The sequence below is a fragment of the Corvus moneduloides genome, chromosome 3 (genome assembly GCF_009650955.1).
Source record: "Corvus moneduloides isolate bCorMon1 chromosome 3, bCorMon1.pri, whole genome shotgun sequence".
NCBI classification, from domain to species: domain Eukaryota; kingdom Metazoa; phylum Chordata; class Aves; order Passeriformes; family Corvidae; genus Corvus; species Corvus moneduloides.
Window position 1 is genome coordinate 26,366,199 of NC_045478.1, and position 24,194 is coordinate 26,390,392.

Below are 24,194 nucleotides of genomic sequence, written 5' to 3' on the forward strand. Positions count from 1 at the left end.
TAGTGCTTGAGTTCTTTTATTTCACCTAAAAAAATTTTTCATTGTTTTAGAGGATTTCTAGGTGTTTTGCAGCAGTAAAAATTAATGGAATTAAAGGTATTGGAGGATACTAGACTAAAAATCCATGTTGTTCTTTCTGTCCAGGAAAATTGCGGAGGCTCTCCATTTTGAAGGTTGATCAGAACAAACTGATTCAACTAACTGATTCAATTGGAGACTGTGAAAGCCTTACTGAACTAGTTCTCACAGAAAACCAGCTGCAGGTAAGCATGGTCATGGCTGCTCAAATGGCAGGTGGTAATAAGACCTGCTGTTAAGTGCTGAATCACTTAGCTCATTAGGTTACTCACCCTTGCTACTGCTAAGTAGTGCATTTTCTTTAAATGCATCTTATTTCTTACCTGTTAAATGAATGCTGGAGATCAAGCTGTGTGTAGTAGCAATCTGCCCTTCAAATGCTTAAGCAGTTACATATTCACTTCTGAGTCTTTCATGACCAGTGAGAGAATTGGAGCTCGTGGAGTGCAGGTATCGCTTACTTTGTTGCGTTTTTTTATGCAGGGGTTTGTGTTGTATTGCATTATTGCAAGTTTTTTGCTGTGCATTATCTGGATCGGTCTTGCTGGGACTGAATAGAAGGCCTGAGCTCTGAAGAGCTTGAACTACTTGCTCTGCTGATCTGCTCTAGCCAGGTGTTAAATATGTTAAATGAAAATAAAATCTCAGAATTCCTTCTGTTAGGTGTTTTCTTCCATTATTTTGAAACTTCATGTGACGCTGACACTTGGAGAGTAGCTGTCTTTAAATAAACTAGGTTTGAGCATTTCTTGTGCTTGGTTGAGTTAGAAGCTTAAGACTGTTGAAAAGATGCCTCTCTAACAGTCAGTTTATAGCACCTCAGTTAGGAGATAGCTGACCAAGAAGCAATTTTAGGAGTGTAAAGTTAGATAATACGCACATCCTACATACATGCATTCTGTACACAGCTGTTGTGTGTCTATTGTCATGGTGCAGAGATAATTAATGAGTGAATTTGTGTTAGAAACTGACATTCTTGGACACTTGTTCTGAAATATAAACCTTTGGACCTTCTTTGGAAGGTCTGGCAGTAATGAGGATTAACTACATTTCAATTTTGAAAGTGGATCAGACTATTAATTAATTATACAAGCGAGTTAAGTGGTTTACCCTGACTCTGTGTATTTACAAATTCTGTTTGTGTATTGTTTTGTTTTTGTTGGCACAGTCATTGCCGAAGAGCATTGGAAAACTAAAGAAGCTGAACAATTTGAATGCTGATAGAAACAAATTAACATCTTTGCCCAAAGAGGTAAGTTCTGTACAGATGAGATTGTAGAAACAGAAAACTCTTGATTTCAGATGCCTACAAGAAGTAGCAGGCAACTTTGGTCCCATGGGTATTCTTTCCAAACTGATCAAAACCAGAAACTTGTCTACTAGATCTGAACTGTGGTGATTTGGTGGCTTGGAAGTACAAAATGTCTTTGTAGTTGAACAAAAAGGCTTGGATCTAATTAGCGTGTAACTAACTGGGATCTAATTAATTTTCAACTGTTAATTCCCAGTGTAGATGTCAGGTCCTGCACTATTTGAAGACTTGGAGTTCTGGTAGGGTGCATGCAACACCAATATGTCTCTTCTGCATGTAGTATGAAACTACTGCCACACACTTCCTCACCTCACTGCTATGACCAATATCTAAGGGAAAGTTTCATACTCTGAAAAGTGGCTCAGTGACTGTCTTGACAGTCTTTTTGGTTTTGGAGATCTCTGGACTACTTTTGTCCTTAAATATAAGGACCTGACGTGACCAAGATACCTCAGATTTTGCAGCAATGAGCACTAGGACTTCTTGTCTATTGTAACAGTATGTAGAATGAAATGAGGCTAGAGTTTGTGTTGTGGAACTAAATCTTATTGAAGGCTTTACAAGTTTAGTTGAGGCGTAAATTGTGGAAAAAAAGTCGGGAAAGCAGCATCCTATGATTGTAGCATGGGACTATGAGTTGGTTCTGTTTGTACTACTTTTTCTCTGTGATATTTGTCCAAGTAATTCTCCCTCTTAATTTTCCTATCTAGTGTGTGATTCTGAGCTTGTAGCTATTGTTCTCCACTTTCAGTCACCTAAGGAGCAGGAGGGTTATGTACTTGGGTGACAGCCATTGGATGGAAATTGAGAGGAGTATCAGCTCTGACTTGCTTCCTTATGGAGCTTGGAGAGCTCAAGAAGGAGGTATGAGAAGAAAGCAAAGTGGCAAGGAGATGGGGAAACGCTGAAGAAGAGGGATCAAGCAGGGGCAGCTGCCGTGCTGTGGCACCGGCAGCATCAATCAGTGTCCTGGTCTGAGCTGCCACAGGCCAGTCACCTAATTGGGGGAAGGTGAGGGAGGAGATATGTTAGTACTGCAGCTTTTCTAGCAGAACAGTGTCTTCTCTGCAGTGGTGCTTCTGGTTCTGAACAGAGAATTGTTACAGGTCTTACCCAGACAGGTTGCATGATTGCTAGCAAGAGGCAAGACCCTGGGAAAACTATCTGCGTTGGGATGGGATGGCAGTTTTCATCTTACAATATGCTGAGTTGGAGGAAACCCATCAAGATCATGAAGTTCAACTCCTGGCCCTGCACAGGACAGCCCGAAGAGTCACACCATATGCCTCGAGAGCATTGTCCAAACACTTCCGGTACTCTGTCAGGCTTGGTGCTATTATCACTCCCTGGGGACCCTGTTCCAGTGCCCAGCCACCCTCTGGGTGAAGAACCTTTTTCTGATATCCAACCTAAACCTCCCCTGACACAGCTTCAGGCCATTCCCTCAGGTCTTGTCACTGGTCACCACAGAGAGGAGATCAGTGTCTGCCCCTGTGCTTCCCCTCACAGGGAAGCTGTAACTGCAATGAGGTCTCCCCTCAGTCTCCAGTCTGAACAGACCAAGTGACCTCAGCCACTCCTCATACAGTTTCCCCTCAAGGCCCTTCACCATCTTTGTTGCCCTCTTTTGGATGCTCTCTAATGGTTTAATGTCTTTCTCATCTTGTGCTCATACAGCAGAAGACTTTCCATGTCTTTACAAAGGCCTTTAAGTTAATACATAACACAGGTATGGTAAAATGCCTGTACTTGAGATTTGTGCAGTTTTATGTCTACTGCACCTTTGAGCAGAATTGTTCTGAGTTTAGCATGGAAGGTTTTACTGGTACACTTTATTTCCAGGTTGGACATTAATATCTTGTGTAGTGTATAAGCGCTTTTCTCAGTTAATGGAATACATGGTATTGGAGGTGGTGCATAAGGGCAATCAGTGTGGCTTGGAAGAAGCAGGGACAGGAGCAGGTGAGAGGAGAAGGCTCAGCTGCAGAAGCAGGTAAAGCAGGGGGAATATGGACCATGTCTGTTTGGGGGTATAGTGGGGTCAAGAGCTCAGTTGAAAACAATAGAGGGATTAATACTGAGCAAGATACTGAAGACTTGGAACCAGCGACGTTTTTCAGAGGTGGAATGTGTTGCTCAGTTGGTGACGGGGATATCCAAGGGTGAAGTGAAGAATGAGAGTGTGTCTAGAGAAGTTCAGTGCACATGAGAGAGAGGGAGGGAGGGGGACACCTGCACAGAAGTGGAATGAAGACAGGGCTGAGCCTGTGTTTGGAGAAGGTGAATAATGAGAAAATGGAAGGTAGTGTCTGGAATGAGGTGAGCTGGGGAGTTGTGGAAGTCCAGGAAATAAAAATGAGAGAGGGTGGTTCCCAAGGGAGCTTGGCAGGGAAACAGAGGAAGCAGAGCTCTTTGGCTCCCTATCAATGACTTTGAAATAGAATTTTTATTTTTCCTTTAAAGGTGTCCACGCCAACGTGTCTGTCTCATTAGAACAAGTGCTTTGAAATTACATGTAATGTAAGATTTTATGTTTTGCTCTGTGGATATTTAATTTTTTATTATTTAATTTTAAAGGAAGCCAGCCCTTTTCTAACTGCAGGGTCATCTCACCTTTGATCAGTGCATTTGAATTCCAAGATAGTAATGTTACAAATAGAAAGCATAAACAACTCATGGCAGTGGTGTGCCTCAAAAATACTGTTAATGCTTGCGTTGCAGAACCTGCTTTCTAGCTAACAAGACTTTTCTGTTTCAGTTTTTCAAGTTTCAGTTTGAATTCCTTGGGCTACAGCTGTGAAGTAAAACATTTTTCCTTGAATGTTTTTAGAGTGCCTTCTTAGAGTGCTGAAATGGTAGTTTCAAAAACAAAGTAATCTGTTGCTCTCTGCTCATGTTCCATCTGTTCTTGGAGCTGGATTTTCTCGGTATAGTATTTTTCTTAACCAACAGCATTTTGCTTTAAACCAAACACGAAGATTTCATAGTATACGTTTTCTGCTTAAAATTCAGAGGAATTAAGTGAAGAGTCACATTTCATGTCGCTAAAAGAAAAATGTTCCACATAATTGAGTGCATAGGTATAACAATTACTGTTTGCTGTTATGGAAAGCATCAACGGGAGCAGCTTTAGGGGGCTGATAATGGCAAAGATTTCAATTCTGAGTTTCCCTTTGGATGGCAGGGAGGAACAATTTGGTGTCTTTGGTGAAATGTTCAATTTCCATTTTTGTTCTCATTGTTACTGACTTGGAAAAAAATACAAAATACACTGGTAGTGCACTTAGGGAAGACAGGAAAATGTGTCACCCTTTTACTGTCTGTTGGAAGGCTCTGCTTGACAGTGAGAAAGTATACTGTGTTTTCTGTTTATTTTCATCTTAAACTGACTAACTAAGATTTAAAGCCAGGCACAAGCTTCTGTCAGAAGTAATTTTCAACAACCCTGCCTGCTGTGTGTTGCTTAAGATGTCTCCTGAGACAGTATGGCAAAGACTGGGGTCGTGGACATTTGCACATCAAAGTTGGTATTTGTACACTGGTTCCCCCCTCGCAGAAGCAGAAGTAGAGTATGCAGTGCAGATATTTTTCCTCAGTATGTTTCCCTCTTTTCTTTTACGTGTTTTTCTTACCTCTTCCATTCTTTCTCTGCCTTACAGAGTGCTAGAGCAGCTGTGCGCATGTAGTCTTCGGCCCTATAAAACATGGATATGAGACAGGCTGTTACTGGTTTCTGTTGGAGAGGGACAAAGACACGGTCTTGTGTGTAGAAAAAAAAGTGGAATTCAGCTAGAGAAAAGAGTACTTGTACCCAATACTGTACCTGCTTGGTGTTGCTGTCATTTCATCCAGAATTATTTCAGTAGCAAAGGCCACTTTTATAGATAGGACGGTGGAAATTATGTGCCTGCTTTAATGTAGCCTGGTGAGATAATCTCTGAGTTCTAGCTTTTCTGTGGTAGTGTGTGTTTTTTGGGGAAGGGAGTAGAAGGATGTTGATTTGGTTGTGTTTTGTTAACAGTTTAAGAGAATTGGATTTTGAGTCACTGTGTTAAACTATTACGTTGCAAGATCTATTGCGAGGCACATTTGTAAAACCATTCCTTATCTTTTGGTGTAAAATTTCTTGACTTGGGATTATTAAGGAGTTTGTATGTAAATACACCTTCAAGGTTTCCTGGTTCAAAGGTTCTTCTTTATTGTGTGCTGATAAAGGTAAAATGTGGAAGAACTAAATGTATGACCAAGGCTTGAGTCACAGATTTCATCTTCAGTATCTCATTTTGCAGCTTAGTCTCTCTCTGACTGAAGTGGTGAAACAGACTTCAGCAAGAACTGAGAATGTCTAAACCTGTTCATAGTTACAAATGTTTTTCCCCTTAAACTTGAAAGACCTGCCTGGTGACTCTTTGGTGTTGAAATCCCACCCTGGCACAGGAACGCTGATGAAACTGGTGTGTTGATTTTGGCACTTGCATAAATAACCTCCTTGGAATGTTTTCCAGTTTATGTGCTTTTGTTAATGAGTCTTTACAATCTGCAGAGATCTGGTAATGTGTCCTTCCTGGCTCTGAGATACATTGTGAGAATTATTACTCCATTAGGTAAAACTATAGGGTTGGTTTGTTTTTTTTTTTTTTTTTTTTTTTTGCAATAACTATGGTTTTTAAATTTAAATTTTTTAAAACAAGTTGGGACCACTTTGTTTTTTCTGATTTTAACTTTTGATATCCTGTCCCTTCCCTCATTTGTGTAGAAGTATGTGTGTCTCAAAGGAAAAAAAGAAAGACACTGAGAAAAAGTGCAGGAACACTTGAGTCAGAGGGCTAAGAAGCTGTCTTGGTGAGCCCCTCTCCTACTGTTCACCAGTGGTGCAGGAGGTGTTGAAGTGAGTTTACTGAAGATTTTCCTAGCCAATTTAAAGTTAATAATAACAACAGAATAATAGTTAATGATAGTGAATTGGGCAGTTTTTTCCACCCCTAAATGTACCCTGTGCTTGCAGTTAAAGAATTAATACAGTTTATGTGGAGCCAAGGAAAATTCTGACTTTATTTTCTTTGAACCAAAACAAAATTTTGGATATAGTGCTGGAAAAGATTTTACAACACAAGAGGAACTGTGTTTAAATTGCCACTATATTTATCAGACTTGTTTACATCTGTGAGAGTTTTTGATGCTGACAGCTCTTTTGAGAGTTGAATAAAAGAGATGCATCACTGGACTTCTAGCTAGTCACACGACAGCTGAAGACTAATCATTACAGTATTTGTCATAATGTAATTTTTTTGCAGTGCTTATAGCTGTGTGAAAGGTGCTGACTGCTAAAGGAGAGAAGAATTGATTCATACCTTTTGAGTAGTAAACAGGTGCTGATATCTGCTTGAGAGTCATCAGAAACACCAGCAGAGAAGCAATGTATTAAGACTTGAGTTCTGGAGGACTGTTTAAGGTAGACTAGTAGTGGGTATATGAATGGCAAAAAAGCAGGAGAGTGAAATGCTAAATGCTGGTCATGATGACAACATAGGGGGGGAGTTTTAGCAACCAAGCTGATACCCTGTCTATGTGTGTCCCAGCCTTACTGCTTCTCCATAATGAGGAAGCTGTTAGGAAGATGAGCCTCAGACTGAGATAGAAGAAAAGAGCAGTAAGATCACCCATTAAAGGGTTTAAAGGGTTAAAGGTTTGTGATGCCTCTAGATGCCTCCTAGTGATGCTCATCCTCTCAATCAAGCCCATCTGAATGCAGTTTTGTTCTATCTTCGTAGTATCAATGATCTTAAGATTAGTGCTTCATAGAAATGACCATTTACTGCCTAACGACATGTGAGTTTTGTTTTTGTGATTTTCCTTTTGGTTTTTACCTAGGCTTACTGTTCTTTGGAGTTGGTGTGATGTGACAAGTCAGTAACCCTTAAACTAAAGTTGCTAAAATGAACTAAGTCTCATGAGTATGACTTAGGCATGCACAACTCATGTGAGATCTTTTCCTGATGTCCTGCTCACTACAGAAGAACGTGAGGACTTCTTTAAGCCTCCAGTCCTTGGAACAGTTACTCACGTGCCTAGAACTAAGCACATGCTTGTCCCCATTAAGTGAAGTCTGTGCTGGAAATGAAGTGTGTGCTTAACTGGCGAATGGGCTTGTGGCCTCAGCTGTGTCCTTGCTGCGTATGCGGTGGTTTGGCACAGTTTGTTGTGAGCATGTGACCCTTGGAAAGCATGGCTCTTCCTCAGTTAACAACTCTGAGCCAAACCAGCGACGTTCTGATACCGTGTTACTTCATGGCAGCCACAACAGTGTTTTCCTTTCCGCATGCCATGTAGTGTGTGCACTTTGCCTCCGTGGTACTGCTTCTTGTTTAGGTTTTCAAGCATTGGACCTGATGTCTTTCTGTACTGCTGGATGGGTGCCATCTTTGTTTGAAATTACAAAGATTTTAATTGATTTTTAACTGTCAGCTTGTCCTTTTTTCCTGTGTGATATCTCACTCGATGCTGCTTGTTAAATGCTGTCTGCATTTTCTAAAAACAGTTTCATTAAAAAAATTCAGTGTCTCATTTTTAGCTACCCTACTACCCTACTAAAATAAAAGGTCTTCACTACCTTTGAATGAAACAACCTTTGAACAGCAGCCTGTTGACTGATAGAGAGCAAAGTTATATTAACTGAAGTTTAAATGATTTAGGAGTTACAACCCTCTTTGGCAGTAGAAGAATGTATGTTCTGTCTCCATTTGTTGGCATGCTCTTGTCCAGTATGGGTAAAGAAAAATAAATTGAACATCTCTTGTATTTTCTTAATTGTTAGCCGCTTGGAAAATTATGGGTCAGGTAAATTGATAACCCTGTAAGTATTCTTCAGTCCGTGGTTCTACTGTTACCTTTCATTAAACTGCTTTAAGTGCATGATGACTCAGGCTGTCCTGATTCCACTGCTGCATTTTTCCATTGTCAGAAGTATAGAAGTTTTGGTCTCATCAGGGCTGCATGGCTTTACTTTGTTTGTTTGGCTAACCTGTTTGGATCTCCATGCTCCAAGACTGAGTAATGCAAACTTCATTCATGAAAAGGGAACACTTTGTGCACACTGAGGGCATCACTTGCCAGCTCATCAACATTCCCTAATTGTATTTCTTGCTTTTCAGAGCTACTCATGTTAGAAACACCAATTAGACACTTACTTTGTATATATATTTTTTTAATGTCACAGTGTGTTCTGTGAATGTGTGAAGGCACATTATTTAAGAATTTGTACACTCTTTAAAGTGAATAGCAGAGTTCTTGCACTAAGAAATGTTTGCTTACTATTTGAGTGCTGGTTTCTAAGGGCTTTGATTCACAAGCTAAAATGGCTTGCAAGGTTCATGCTTCTGTGGTACACACAGGGCTGGGAAAGCTGATAATCTTGTGAAATAGCTGTATCTTAGGAGTGCAGTGATTTAAGGGAAATGTCACGGATTCTCTTTTGTCAAGAATGTAGTGCGTTAACTTTGTGCTGTAAATAGCTTGTGAATCAGAAGCCTTGAGCAGCTGATTGCTGTTTTCTTCTGTTAAAAAGCATTTATCATACAAAGGAAGGTGAGTGGGATATAAATGCTCCATTTCTTTGTTTTATTTTGTAAGTCACAGTTGCATCCTTTAAAAGTGGCTTTTTGCTTAGTAAATAGTATAGGCTAAATCAACACTATTTTTACTTTGACTAGTTAAAATATTTTGTGCTATTTGTCTATAATCTCAGTCTTGGGTTAGGTTTTGCAAAGGCACAACTGACAGTTGACAAGAATACAATAATTTCAGCTTAGTTTTGGGGACTTCTGGCCAAGGTATAGTTACATATTTGCTATAGTGTGAGGGGAGAACCTTCTTAGATGTATGTCACTACAGAAGTCCTCTGATTCTTGAACGGAGGTGTTCCACTGTGTTTAGTTCGGAATCTAACTCTATAGTTAGATTCTAAGTCTACTTAACTTAAAAGCTTCAAATGGCATTGGGATATTTTGCCTCTAATACTTGGAGTAAGAGAAGAGAAATCTTTTTTCACCTTCTTACGGTGAGTTTTGGAACTGGCAAACAAACAACAGGGCTTTTTGAAACTCTGTATGATAAGCAAACAAAGATGAGTTTCCTTTGTTAATAGGAACAAAGAGTTACTTGAGGCAGCTTTTGAATTCCTAGACCTGATTATCTTCCTGTTTAAAGTAGTTCCCTCTGGAACATAAAGTTGGAATGAGGGTTTTTTAATCAAATGTGGAGGGTTTATTTTTCTGAAAACAGCTACTTTTGGTGCAAAATGTAGATTTTTAAAGGTAAAACTGAAAAATCCCATCTTTTGCACCCAAAAAAACGAATTAGCTTGAGAATGCAAGTGCTTATATTTGGGTAAATTGATAGAGACAGAGGATATTAGATTAAAATAGATTAAAGAAGGCCAGTTCATGTGGGAATCATGTTGAAATTGGATGCTTCTAATGAATTGGGGCATCAAAGATTTTACCAAGTCTTCTGCTTCTAGTGAAATTTTAATTAATCTTTGTGGACTCAATAAATTTTGGGAGTTGATAGGTGTATTTAGCATTTTGCCTTGCTTCAAGCCCCATTGCGCTTGCCCGGATATAAAGTTGCCATGAGGAAAGAAAGAATTAACATGTAAAACATAGAGCTAGAAAAAGTTGACTGTAGGGTGTTTTGTGAATGTTGGGCACAGAGTAGCTTCTGTGCGGTTACTGGTTTCTTCTGGGTGCGGAAGGCTCTGAAAGGTAGCTAGAGTGTGACCTATATGTAAAGATATCCATTATTTGCAGATACAGATGTTCCAGAGACTGCCCCAACAGACTTGCTTCAGGTCAGACTTCTTCTAAACTAACACTTGTTTGCAGTCTGTACCTCTGGGGGAAGTGTCTGGCAGGCATTGTAACTTGAATGTGCTGTGACACACTCTGTGACCCGTACTGCATGCTTTTGTTATGCTATGGTACTGCAACAAAACCAGACTTGCTTTTTTTCCCCCCCCCCCTCTTCTCAAATGTAGGTTGGGGGCTGCTGCAGTCTTAACGTCTTTTCTGTACGTGACAACAGATTATCTCGAATTCCCTCTGAAATTTCACAGGCCACTGAACTTCATGTCCTGGATGTTGCTGGAAACAGGCAAGAGATTTTCGTATTTTCATGTTCTTTTGCTGTATTTACTTAATTCTTTCTGATAGCAAAAGATAGTATGTCTAAGAACTGAGTAATAAAAAAACAGTTATGACATTCCTGTTAGTGTTACTGTTGAAATTGTTGAAGTAGTCATCCCCCTGGGCCAAAAGTAGCATGAATTGTGTGTTGTCATGAGTGTGATTTTTGGATTACTTTGACCCTGAAGAAGAGATTGGATTTAAAAAACAACCCTCTGGATTTGTATATTTCTGAGAATATAGGCAGTGGATAGAGCTTCAGGTGAAGCTACCAAGCCATGTCAAGTGGCACTAATATTGAGTGTCTTATCTTCGTGATACAGTGTGAGTAACAAGGAAAGCCACTTTGACCTTGCAGCTTCTCATGAGTCTTAGTGCTTCAAACATCAACATGCAAAACGAGTGGATTAAAGCATAAACCAGCAAATTAGTTCAGTTAGTAGGAAGTTAAATGAAAAAAAAAAACCAAAATGGAGGAATAGCGAAGGGCATCTCATCTATGCAATATAATTGTCTCACAGGCACTTGCTTATTTCTGTTCTGGCCACTGTTTACATGTAAGGCTCCTGACAGGAAGAAGCTGTCCGCCTTCCAGGGCACTTTACTGCAGTAGAGGAAGCTCAGTGTAGTTTTACCTGTTGTTCACAGCTTCAGAGGATTATGGTATAAAGTTCAGCTGCAGATTTTTTTTTTTTTTTAAAGAATGGAGTAGTTGAAATTGGTGACTACTGCAATGCCTTCTGTTAGAGGCATTAAATTCAATCCTGTTTGTTCCAACTCAGCGATGTATACTTGAGTTGCCTTCACGACCGTCTATTGAGTCTCCTAGAGAGTGTCCTGACATTTTTACTTTGCTTTTTTGAACTAGGCTGACGTATCTTCCCATTTCACTGACTACCTTAAAGCTGAAGGCTTTGTGGTTGTCTGATAACCAGTCCCAACCTCTGCTGACATTTCAGACTGACACAGACCCTGAAACAGGAGAAAAGATTTTAACATGTGTATTACTTCCTCAAATGCCTTCTGAGCCTGGTTGCCAAGGTAAGTGCCTAGAGTCAGCTTTTCGTTATGTATAGAAGTATTATTTCTTTGTTTACTGAGTTGTCCCATAAAGTTTTGCAAAGCATGCATAATCTCTAGTGAGCAAAGTAGCAAAGTTATGGTTGAATTTTTGACATTAAACTTAGATTTTTCTGTTATCCTACTAGTCTTCAGAAGACTTGAAAACTTGGCACTGAGTGTTACTGAAAATACAGTGACAGCAGCTACAATAAATAAAATACAGATCTGTAAGAAAAAGAGTTACTCATATCACTATTCTGAGGCTTGCCAGTGGGCTAAGTAGTGGTGTCCATATTTGTGTACGTTGATTATACATCTTAAAGATAGATATATATAGATATATATATATATATATATGGTTAAATGGTGGCTTTCCAACTGCAGTCTTTTCACCAGCAAAATAAATTGCATAGCTAATAGTAAACAGTAGACTTTTTACTTTGTAGCAAACTAATTTTCTTTCAAGCAAAGGTGCTGTACAGTAACTTTATTATATTTATCAACAAGTGTAGAATTGCAGTATAAGTGGCTTTTCCCTTTCATGCTGAAACTTGCCTCTGGGTCAGGTGGAACCATAAACTCTTCTGTTGGCTGTGCTGCTGCTCCAGTAACTTCTGAATATTTTTTGTCCTCGAGCTTTTAAAGCTGTGTGTGAGCATTCCAGGGGATTCATCTGAGCTAATATTTAAATCTCTGCTGTAATGACTGGAGAGTAATTTATCCCATCCAAGAATGGACTTTTAAAAGAAAATTGTGTGGATTCTTCTCCACTGAGTACAAAGGGGCCTGAAGAGAAAAGTTCAGCTGTGGGTATTTGTATTGTAGGTACCCAGACTTAATTCCAGTGTTTCAATTGTATATGGCTGGAGCAAATAGAAACCATTAAAGCAGTAGGAGTTGTAGGAATGTCTCTGGAATGTCTCTGTTTTCAGCTTCTGAATTTTAAGAATAATTAAGAATTAAAATAAATAAATGAATTAACCCCTTTGCAATTCGAGAAGATAAGGCTAGTTCAAGAAGAGTGAGGTCGATTTGACTTCCTCTAAAGGCCGTACTACTAGAAATTAGATTTCCTCCTCTCCAGATGAATCTCTTGGCTTCAAGGGTAGAAGGCTTGGAGTTCAGATTGCTGGATGTGTATGCCTAGCAATACTGAAAGGATGAGGTTAGTAAAAACAATGATCCTATGTTATGGAATGCCATTTAGGGAACTGGCTAATGTCAGCTAGCAGCCATATTCCACAAGAAAAGCAGGTATAGTGGCACGTCTATTAAATTATATAGTCAGTTCAAATACAGAAATACCTAATTTATACAGAACTATTGTGTATATACTTGATAAAAGAAAACTAATGTTAGTTCTGTTTTCTTCCAAAAACTACTGCTGAAGAAATCGCCACTTGTAAGTCTTGAATAAGTGATCGTTCAGTTATTGCAATTATGAACAGTATAGCATGTTGATTGTGTGACTTCACATGCATGTTGTTGTGAGTCTTGAGTTACATTTTCCTGTTCTAACAGATAACCTACCACGATGTGGTGCATTGGAGAGTTTGGTAAATGAAATGTCAGATGAAACATGGAACGAGCGGGCAGTGAATAGAGTCAGTGCAATTCGCTTCTTAGAAGATGAAAAAGATGAAGAGGAAAATGAAATGGTATGTTTTCCAAGCCTTTGCATACCTCCAGACACTGTGACATTAATGCAAAAGTACAAAAAGTCTCTGAGCATTCTTGCTGTAAATGTTTCAGCTTGAACTGCATGCTTCGTGTGTACATTTGGAGAAGAAACTGTTCATGTTGGCTGCTGCAGCTTTTTATGTTGACTTTAAATGCCTTTGTTTTTTCTGCTTTGAATATAACTTTTATATTCTGATGCAGGGCAGTCTTCTGTTTTGCTTTGTTTTCCTCTGTCTGCTCAGGATGTTTTCTTTCCAGAAAGAAGATAGGATCTTTCTGTGCATCTGTAAAGTTTTACTGCCTGAAAGTATATAGGGTCTAATTTAGGATTCCAGCACTCTGGCATGTGTCTCCATTAAGCTTGCTATTGTTTGTCTTTCTAATTTCTGTTTCCAGTCTCCTTCTTGCTCTCTCTCATTCTTTTTTTTTTTTTTTTTTTTAACTCCACCATTTGCATTGAAACAACCATAGTGTCCATAAACAGCAGGAATGTTGCTCATTAGTTTCCCACTTAAACAGAGGATGTGGGAACATCTGTCACTGTACTTATAAGACCTCTCCATTAAGTTGGGCTCTGCATGTCCTGAAGATCAAAACACAACATGATCTGTAGTTCTACTAGCTTTTATTAACAATTAAAACTCTCTGTAAAGATTAAGACTGCTTCAGTCACATTTTTAATGTGCTTCTCTGATGCTCTAAAAAGTTGCTGGTGGTCCTCATTAGATTTCAGCTTGAGATACTTCAGGGCACTGTCTGGATTGTTTTAGTTTAAAAAGTGACTATAAAAACTCCTACTTTAGTATGGAAATGAAAAAATAGGGTAGTTGCTTACTCCAAAGCAGCAGAAACAAAATATCTCTTAACAGGCATGGTTCACAGACTGATAGGGAGTTCAGAATGATGCTGCTTAACAGCTGTGCCAACCTGAGAATGTCCATGCAGTAGTGAGGGCTCAGGTGTTGAAGATAACTGCTTTCAGTCCTGGTATTACAGCCTGATTTGAGGCAAGAACCTTTCTAGGGGAAAAAAGTTTATGATCTTTCTGAGGAGAGGGAAGGGCAGATTTCCAAAGCAGTCTTGACCAAAGCATCCACTTATGGGTCATCAGTTCTGCTGTACTCTGCACAGTTTACAAGCATGCCACTAAAAAGTAAGTGCATGTATACCTGTATTACACATATATTGTATTTGTGGTGTTCTGTTGGTCTCCAGCCTGGATGCTAATTGGAGTTGTTGTAAATTTTTGTTTTCCTTGTAAAGGTTTCGGCACAATGATAGACATTCCTGTGTCTAAGGTGGGAGAGAAATACTCCCTCTTCCTCTCAAAATGCTTGTTCTCAACTGACTAGAGAACCAGACTATGTGGTGAGGCTGAAAGGCAAATGGAGCTCCACACAAACACCATCTAAAACTGTAAAGAGATCTTGTGAGAGTCTTTCAAAATCAGATGGATGTTTTATGTTTGAAGTGTGATCTTAAATCATTTGCATGCTTTTGGGGAGAAAAAAAATCCCCAAGTATCGTTACGAAAGAATCTTCACTTCATAACTTGTAATTGGAGTTCACTTGAGCGGCTTTCAGATTAGTAGTCCAAAAGAGGACAAAATTTGCTTTCAGAGACTTCTTAAAACCTCCTTCCCTGTCTTCATAAACAAGTAGCTTTTAAAGTGTTGTTCATCACAGAGCATCGTAGTTTGAAAAGGAAAAAGGGGGAGGAAAAAAAGGAAAAAAATTGATACTTAATATTTGGTATTTGAATGCTGAAGCCTTGAAAGTGTATGTTGTTTTTGCAGAGAGACAAAGGCAAAACCACTTATTGCGCTGTTTATTTTTAGAGAACACTTCTAAGGCGAGCCACTCCACACCCTGGAGAATTAAAGAACATGAAAAAGACAGTGGAGAATTTACGGAATGATATGAATGCTGCTAAAGGACTGGATTCAAACAAAAACGAGGTCAATAATGCCATTGACAGAGTGACCACTTCTGTGTAGAGTTTCATCTCCAGGTTTTACCTCCTGTGTCTTCCCCTGCTGTTTAAATGTTCCTGTCGTCTTCTGGGACCTCACTGAGCCCCTTTTTGTTTTTAACCAGAACCTGATTCATCGCCTCCATACACATGAAAAGTGCGACCCGCTGGAAGAAAGTGCCTTATTTCATCCAGGCAGTGAACCAATAATTTCCAAATCAATTTTGTAATTTTAATAGTCCTAGGCTTTTTTAAGTTTAATACACTACTGTATGCAGAATACAATATTTTTGTCTTAAACACAGGGGAAATAATGCTTTTCTTTTCCAGAGTGCTGGGATACCTTCCTCCCAGTGGCTGGATGTGCTGGTGAGAAATATAGTTTTGTGGGAAATCGGTACATTTTTTTATTTTTTGGCAGCTCAGATGGTGTAAATTTTAAATTTTTGTATAGGACTTTCATAACAAGATGATGTATTTCATTTTTAAGAGAAAATTTATCTTGAGCGGTACATATTTTAGTATTTGTGGAAGAGAACAAGTTTCATGGACAACTGTATTCATTTGTTTGTACCACCCATTGTGCCTTATTGTGTCTGGTATGTCATATTAGTCTTAAATATAGAAATTCTCGAGGAAAGTGAGTAGATTTGGTCTCTTGCTTTAGATATGTTTTTCTTTCTGGACAGTAATTTGTTGGGAATTTTACAGCAGAGAATTTATGTTTGTATTATGAGATCTTAGGTTGTGAAGCACAAATGTTAGTTTTGTTGTAAACAGAATTAAGATTAAATGACCAAACTGCTAATGTTCATTACATAATGCACTCACACTTTAACTTAGTTGTAATGAAACATCTTGGTTTGGATGCCTTGTTGCATTGCAGTCACTAGAAATTCATGCTTCCATTGTTTTTTTCTTATATGTGCCATCTGTAAGATAACTTGGAAAACAGCATGATAAACTTTCAGAAGCACAGTATGAAATTAGTTTTATGTATTACACAAGAAAGCATGATTCTTTAAAGTGCTTTGGTGGTTTTATAAAAATTTATAAAACCATAATAAAAACATCTTTAAAAGCTTCAGTAGATGTGATGTATCATTAAACCAGCAATTAAAGTATCTATGAATTAATGCTGTCACTGTTACTGTGTTGCACTTCAGTTGTCCAATGCTGCTTTCAAGGTCTTATTAAATCTGTGGGTTCTGGTTTGTTTATAAAGGTAAGTATTAACTGAATTGAATTCAGTAAATAACAATTTTGCAAAAGCCTGATAAAGACTGATATTGATGTCTCTGGGTTCTGTACGTGCCATGAGCTAACAAAGACAGTGCACTGACTGGTTCAGTGAGGGACTTGAGGTGCAGAGCAAAAATGTCATATATTTAGTGTTAGATAATGCAATGAACCCAAATTTCAACAAAATGAAAGACCTGAAGTTTTGTGTGGCTAATGATGCCCTTTCTTCTACTGAATGTTTTTTCCAGTAAATGTTGGTTGTATGAGGATATCTAGGAGAAGGTGGGAAAGGAGGAGATCGGGGAAGTCATAATAACTTGTGTTCAAATTAATACCTGCAATATGTGATAATTTTTTAGTTTAACTCTTTGAATTTTCATTTGAAGCTTTTACAAAGGGCACTGCTCTCTTTTTGATACTGAGCAAGTAGGTGTTACAAGCCATCTGCAAGTATTCAAATCTAACCTGGTACAATGCATTAGTTTTCATTTCTCATCCTAAAGATTCCTCATTTAAGCTTCAAGACATGGTTTCTTTGCAGGAGGGTGCTGGAGGTTTGTAGGTGTTAGGTCAGTTCAGTGGTAGTGCTGTTTCATTCTTCCCAGAGGAGAGTTCTCCTGGTTATTCTTGGTAAGCTGCTGTTAAAATAAAACCAAAAAGAAAATCAGGTTTTGGTACAGCTCACTCCAACCTTGGGTAGAATTTTCTTTGTAAAGTACTTACTGGAATCGGCACAACGAAAGTTTAAAAATACAGGAAACCCTGTACCCAGAGTCCAAGTAAACCGCAACAAACCCATTTGAGATGAAAAAAAAAATTCCTAAAAAAGACAGTTCCTAAAAGAGCCAAAGGTAGCAAGTCTCTGTGAGGCCAATTTTTCATTTGGAGGCCGTGGTTTGTTTAGTTTTTAGTGTCTGCTCCATCAGCAAGATGAATGCATAAAGCCTGGATTTGGGCCCTTGCCTGACATGCCACCAGATGAAAATAATTAACTGCCCTTGTGCACCTCCTGCTGCAGTCAGAACATGATGCAAGTCTTGTCCCAGTGCTGTGATATGCTCTGTGTCGCTTGGCAGTTCCTTTTTGTACATTCAGCAGGCTCGTGGAGACTGCTGCAGCCCACAAACTCACCACAAGACAAGCACTACTTGCTGCATCCACTTTGACGCAAAGTAACTGGTCAGCAGTCAATATTTTTTACTTCGGTGATTTTTTAAAAATTTTTAATAGTGGAAGGAGTATTTGTTGTGGTTTCTCTGACTACAGATAAATAAGTGGGTGATCCAGGCTGGTTGCCTTCATTTGGGATGGTTTCACATTCCTGCACCCGAGGGTGGCTGGTATCATTTCTTGTGGTCGTCTCAGCCAAAGATGGGTGGTATGAAATGCATATTGAAAATGTTTGCCTCCACTCAATTGTAAAAGAAAATAAATTGAGCTCAGACTAGAATCCAACAATTGCTTAATGAGAGGTTAGAGGAGCTGGTCCTTCATCAGACCAACCAGCTACTATCCCCCGAGGAATGTTGGTGTTTCCTTGCTTTTCACTGCCATCTGTCTTCACTTTTTTAACTTGTGTAGTGGAAGTCTGGATTTTTATTATGTTTTTTCAGTCAGTGTCTGGGGAGAGATAAAGGAGGTGTGTTTTTCAGTCTTTTACACTAACACTGCGTAGCACTGTATCTCGTTAATGTCTTTTGTTTATACTTTTTGGTGAGGCAATTTGAGATTCTGCTCTGCTGCAGGTAGTTGAACAGTGTATACAAGGTAGTGTAGTGTTTGAGTCTGGCAGTAAGTGTAATTTCCAGGCTACACCCTGAGGTATGGGAACAGCTGCTGGTGGTATGGAATAATAGCAGATGAAGTGTTGCTTTTCAGGGCTGACAAGATGCTTGAATACTAGCTGTGCAGAGACAAGTGGCTACCCTCTCTCTCCTAATGCTGGTTCAGAGCAACTTGCATGTCATTCCACTTGATCAAACCTCCATCAGCTTAGACCTCAGAAGTCCCTCTGATCTCGAGCGATCCATGTATATGCCATTTTATAGAGTGGTTGAGGTACACTTCTCCCAACAGTGTTGATAACATTCCAGGCAGTTTTAACTGTGTTTTATAGCCAGAAAAAGCTGATGACACATGTTCTGATGAAGCAATGTCTGTCCTTGAAAGCACAAGCCCTATCTTCCCAGTCTCTGTTTTTTTTTCTCTTGCTGATGCTGTGAGGAGCCTGAGTAGTAAATATGGTTATGAATTTTTTCTCTATAAACTTTTCCTACTTTGTAAATCTTTTGAGAGGTGGGTTTAATGCAAAGAAGCTACAAAATTTGCATGCTGTTTTATTAGCTATAAACAGGTAACTGGGGAAAATCAACTCACCGTACTGGTCGAGTGGATTTAATATTAACCTGCCAGGTACTGCATGCAAGTTCTCTTTATTCAAAGTCACAATTCCTAGCCTTAAAAGAATAGGAAGGAAAAGGGCACACCTGTGCTATCGTAGTTAGTGTAGCAATGGATTTTTCCATCCTTTGTGTGTTGCTCCAGGCTTTTCCCACAACTTCCATGTAATTTATGTGTTGAGATTATTTTTCTGGCTTAAGTGCCATATTTTTGATAATCAGCGTATTGTAGGAAAGCGTGTACTGGAAACTTGCATGATGCTGTTCTTTCCAGCAAGTGACTTGTTTGTGTCCTGCTTGGCCTGCTGCTTGTCTAGCACTGATGCTTTACTAGTGCTGTGTGAGCAGCTTTTTGCTGATTAGCTACTTAACAGGTTTCGCTACTTGCAGCTCATAATTTCAGCTTTTAAGAGAGAGTAGTGACGCCAGGAATTAAGTTTTATTAAAAGGGCATTTTTTAGTATATTGGTTGATACTATCCAGGTTTGCTGTAAATGTCCGCCTCCCACTGAGACAGAAGTACACTTTATCAGAAGTATCTAGACCTTTTGTTGTGGAGAATTCACCACCATTCTTTGCCTTGACTCCAGAAAATAAAATTACTTTAGTTTTTCAATTGACTTGATAAGAGTGTTTCCCATCTTCAGTCTCCGACAAACACACAAATCTGTTTCTGTGCTTGGGTTGCTGTCAGGGAATATGACAAAAGCTGTCTGGTCTTGACTACCAGTAATTGTTTTGGGTGTTCCCTTTCTTCTGAAGCAATTGTGAAATTTTCAGAGGAACAGTGCCTCCCTCTTTTATTATAAAGTCAGGATTGTAATCATTATTCCACTAGCTGAATGAAGAATGTGATTTTTTTTTTTTTTTTTTTTTTTTTTTTTTTGAAGTGGGTAGCACATGCCTGATTTGAGGACAACTCTCTGAGCTGCTTTGCAGGAGCCGTCCTGTCTCCTCTTCTGGTGGGTGTTGGAGACAGTGTTTGTTTTATTCCCACTTACACAGTTCTTGTGGCAGTGGGCTGGTCAGTCATGGGTTCTGCCAGAGCAGAGGGCTTTGAGGATGGAGCTCAATAAGTGTAGCTGGACTGTGTGCTAACTTCAGGAGCAAGGGTTCATGGCAGTCTGGTTTTAAATTTGTAACCTGTTCAAGGTATTTGCCTCTAAAACTGTTGTTATTAGTCCCTTAACTCTGAGATCTTAACAAGTAGCTGATCTTTTTCTAGGAGAAGACCTCTCTTGAAAATACAGCAGCACTATTGTCCATGGAGAGAACTCTGTGGCTCCTCAGTGATGTTTCCGAGAAGGGTTTTAGCAAACCTCCCTTGGCATTAACACCAGGAAGTGGACACCTGATGTACAGTAACCTTTGACACTGTTTCTCTGATGTGCTCTTCTATTGCTGGGGAATGTTGTCTTGGCTGAAATCTCTGATGTGCAGCTGGTGGTGACAGCCAAACACCAAATGTTAGCAACTCTCACTGTGGAAGACCAGTGCTGACTGCAGTAATTTTCCTCAAGATCCACAGATGCACACAGAGCTTGGAAATACCACCAAAGCATCAGCAGCTTGGATTTCAGTTTGTACGCATCCCCCAGTATGATGCGGAGAAAGGACTTTGAAGCGTTTAAATAGTTTTGTGTCCAACTAAAACTGTCTTCTTTTGCTCCTGAGGCAAACTCAGGCAAGTTAAGGGAATATGCTCATGATGGAAACAGTCTGATTCTATGATCACTCTCAGTAACTTGCCAGTTTTACTCAACCCCAAAATAAATGGGCTGCTTTAAATCATTCTGAAGTAGCTCATAGGAGATATGATTGTCCCGTATTTCTGGAAGATTAAACAGGGCACTACATGATGACATGATTATAAACGAGTGAATTTTTTTTTAGTTTGTTAATGGCGTCATGAACTTCCACTAAGCAACTTAAAACCAAAACAAAATCCAAACTAACTAGCTAAAAGGTTTGTTTGAATATTACTGATGACTTTTGTTCATTCAAAAGGGAAGAAAACTTCCAAGTCTGAAGAGCATTTGCATAGTGGGTATTTTTAGGATAACCTACAGCAATTTTTTAAAATTGTATTTTCAGGAAATTTAAAAAATCTTATCTGGATAGTTAATACTTGAATATCTGAGTTTGAAATTAAGTCATATATTTACTGCTAGCAAAGTGTATAAGGCTTGCTTCCATAATCAGTTCAGGCAGCTTTTACGTTGTCTCTCCTCCAGTGAAAGTATATTCAAGGATGCCTTTGTTTCAGCAGCATTTTGTTCAGCTTTTGTTTCATGTGAATTACACAATGCTTTCTTAGAAACAGTCTTTTGTACATTAAAAAGGGAATGAGTCCGAAATAGTTTTTGATTAGTAGAATGTGTTATGTGTAGTTATACTTAGAAGCACGAAAGTGTTCTAGGAAATGCATCTTTAAAAACATTTTCTTTCCCATAATTGTGCTATTTAAGCAAATCATCTTTTAAATAGAAAAACAGGTAAGAATATGTGTTTGGGGTTTTGAGTTGAATTGTAGTAGCAAGTGTATGACCATTGTAATGTTCTAGGTAACTGGTTTCTACTTGCCAGTGGAGACCAGGCTGTGGCTGTAAGCAGAGTGCTTCATTTTCCCTGTGTGATTTCAGTATGGTACTTCAGAGACATGGGTGGCTTTCATATCTTGGCTTTTATTGTTAGGCTCTTTTGGATTCTCTTTCATTTACCACCTTTGTTTCCTGGAGGAAATGCATTCTCTAGGGCATTTGTTAGTGAGATCTTACCAGAACAGACACCTTGTGCTTTATGAGAACAATTTGTCCTCTTAACGTACAGGGATATGATACGGAGCAGTAGTTATGTTACGAAGAGGCTGCCTTTGAAAAGATGAAAAACGTGTTGAAAGGAGGTAAAAATGTCACTTGACTTGCTGGTGAAAAAGTGAAGCAAAACAATCTGTTACCAATCAGTGAGGATCATTAACAGTGAAGGGAGAAGAAAAATGTGTTTCCATGGAACATAATAACTGCTAGGCTGGTAAATATTTTCTCCCTCAAAACACATCTGCATTTACAAAACATCAGTGTTACACCACCCACATACCCACGAAGTTTAAAGTCCTAAATACAGAATTTGCCTTCTTTGTTTCATTCCACCTATTTTTAAGCAGATGTAAATCTATGTGCATCTCACTTTGTGTTTGCTACTAATGACTGAAACCAATCACGTTTTTAATCTTTTTGGGTCTTAGCTTCCCCACATATGAAACACAAGAAAGAACTTCCAAACTCTACCTGTGTAGTAAGAAGACCAATTATCATCTGTAAAATTCTGTGAGGAGAACTGATCATTTTTTTCTTCATATTAGGATATTTGCCAGTAGCCTCCTGTCTCAAACCGTGGTCCTATAGTATTTAATATAATGGGAATGAGCTAATAAATTACTGCAAGTTTTTTGAGAGAGCTTCGTTTTTGGAGTACAAATCTACTTTCTGTTACCTGAACTACCTTGAGGGGTGATGGAAGCTTGTCGCCCATCTAAAGCAATTTTCATTAATACATCAGAGTAAGGAATTGGCTTTATTTTTGGCAGGGAAAACAAAATCCAGTAAAAAAAATCAGACTGAGGGGCTGAGTTCACTATCTGCTTATTTCCACCCCTCTCCCTTTTCTTTCATCAAAAAGGATCAAGGTGTAAAAAACAATTGAGGATTAAGATTTGTTTGCAAAGTAGTATTAGCCTGCACTCACAGCAGTAGCATTCATTGGCTCGGTTTCTCCATTTTACTTTGTGAAAGTATAATTCCTGTGGTGTTTTGCATAGAGCAGGTACGTGCAAATATAGACTAAAAGGCATTTCTGGTTGTTCCATTCCATCTTCTGCTACTGATAGAACCAAATTAGGAAACTTTCATAAAGATAATGCTATCCACAGTACTGTGTAGACCTGGTGAAAATTCTTCACCAAAATTGTTCTGTTGTCTCTGTTTTACTTTGTAGTGCTGTAGATCAAAAATATTAAAGACTAAAATTTCTTGGGTTACAGGTGTTAAACAGGTACTGAATTTATTTTCAGGTGTATGTCAGCATGAGGAAAAGCATCCTGCCATAGGAGAAGGCCGACAGGGAGCAGGAGTGCCCTGTAGCTCTGTGTTCCCAGCTGAACTGCAGGGGGCATAGGGATGTAAAATCTACTGATGTTCATCACCTTGCTCCTTGTGCATACAGGAGGCTGCCACTGCAGTTCAATGTATGCCTAAAATGATGAAGGGATTGTCAGCATAAGCTTAATTAGAAGTCTCTGTTACGTTGAGGGAATAGCCTTTTACTCGTCTTACAGAATTTGGCAGGCTGAGTTTGAGAAGCTGTTGTTTAGGATTAGGGGTCAGGGTCAAACAAGGATGAGACATTTCCTTGGAAGGAGTTAAATGCTTCACTGTACCCGTGTTTATTTTTAGAGTGAAATTGCTTTATGACTTCCTAATGAGCTTAGAAGTTGACAAGGATTTAATTTGTCTCTTGAAATACCCTGAACATTGAGAGATGTCACATTAGCTATTCTGAAATACAACAGACCAAGCCAATAGCAAACAATTGCACCTAGTGTACTGTTTATCTATCTGATTAGAATTGCTATCCCCTTAGTTAACAATCACAGAAAGCAAAGTTTCTGTTTAGGGTACCCTGTGTTTTCCTTATTCAAGATGAGCGTGAAGAAATATCAGGAGATATCCTGCCTTGCATTTTGAATTGTCAGGAGGAAGGGGAGCCACTGCCGTGTTGTGATTGTTTGTGCTGCTTTCCCACTGATAACTAAATTGGCAATCACCTCCAGTGTCCTGAGCAATGTGGTTTAGAATAACCAGGAATATGGGCTATTTATCTGCAAATAGTGGTATCACTGAGTGTCAGTGCAGTTCAAAATGTGGTTTAACAGCAAATTTCCTGCAGAAGCCAATCATGCCTTCCTTGTACAATACAAATAATCCTGCATTGGGGTTATCATCTTTTCAAGGCTCACAGAAAGGTCTGTGGTGTTTTCCAGTGAGGTGCTGAGATACTGTCCATTTCCATTTCCTAGTGTTTTCAGCCATCCTGAAACCAAAAGCAAGTGAAGAATCCCAAGGGGACCTTTGGCAGCTGAAGATGAATCAGTGTGTCCAGCATGAACAATCTTGTCCTATTTCCTTGTCTTTATCAACTTTAGATCCAATAGAGATGGTGACATCTGGGTTGCTGGTAGCAGCAAGAAATCTGTGTGTGTGTGAATATAA

General features: G+C 39.1%; 1 protein-coding gene across 2 annotated transcripts in view; it reads left to right on the forward strand.

Annotated features, from left to right (window-relative positions):
* LRRC1 (leucine rich repeat containing 1) overlaps positions 1–24,194 on the forward strand; it is a 98,129-nt gene that overhangs the window by 53,766 nt on the left and 20,169 nt on the right. Inside the window, exons 9-14 of one of the 2 annotated variants that reach the window (XM_032104645.1) lie at positions 145–263; positions 1,247–1,330; positions 10,425–10,540; positions 11,441–11,613; positions 13,156–13,292; positions 15,153–16,418. In XM_032104645.1, coding sequence (XP_031960536.1) covers positions 145–263; positions 1,247–1,330; positions 10,425–10,540; positions 11,441–11,613; positions 13,156–13,292; positions 15,153–15,311 — 788 coding nt within the window. In that variant the 3' untranslated portion in view covers positions 15,312–16,418. Of the gene's footprint in view, positions 1–144; positions 264–1,246; positions 1,331–10,424; positions 10,541–11,440; positions 11,614–13,155; positions 13,293–15,152; positions 16,419–24,194 lie in introns of those variants that run through there. The other variant, XM_032104644.1, reaches the window with a different exon arrangement.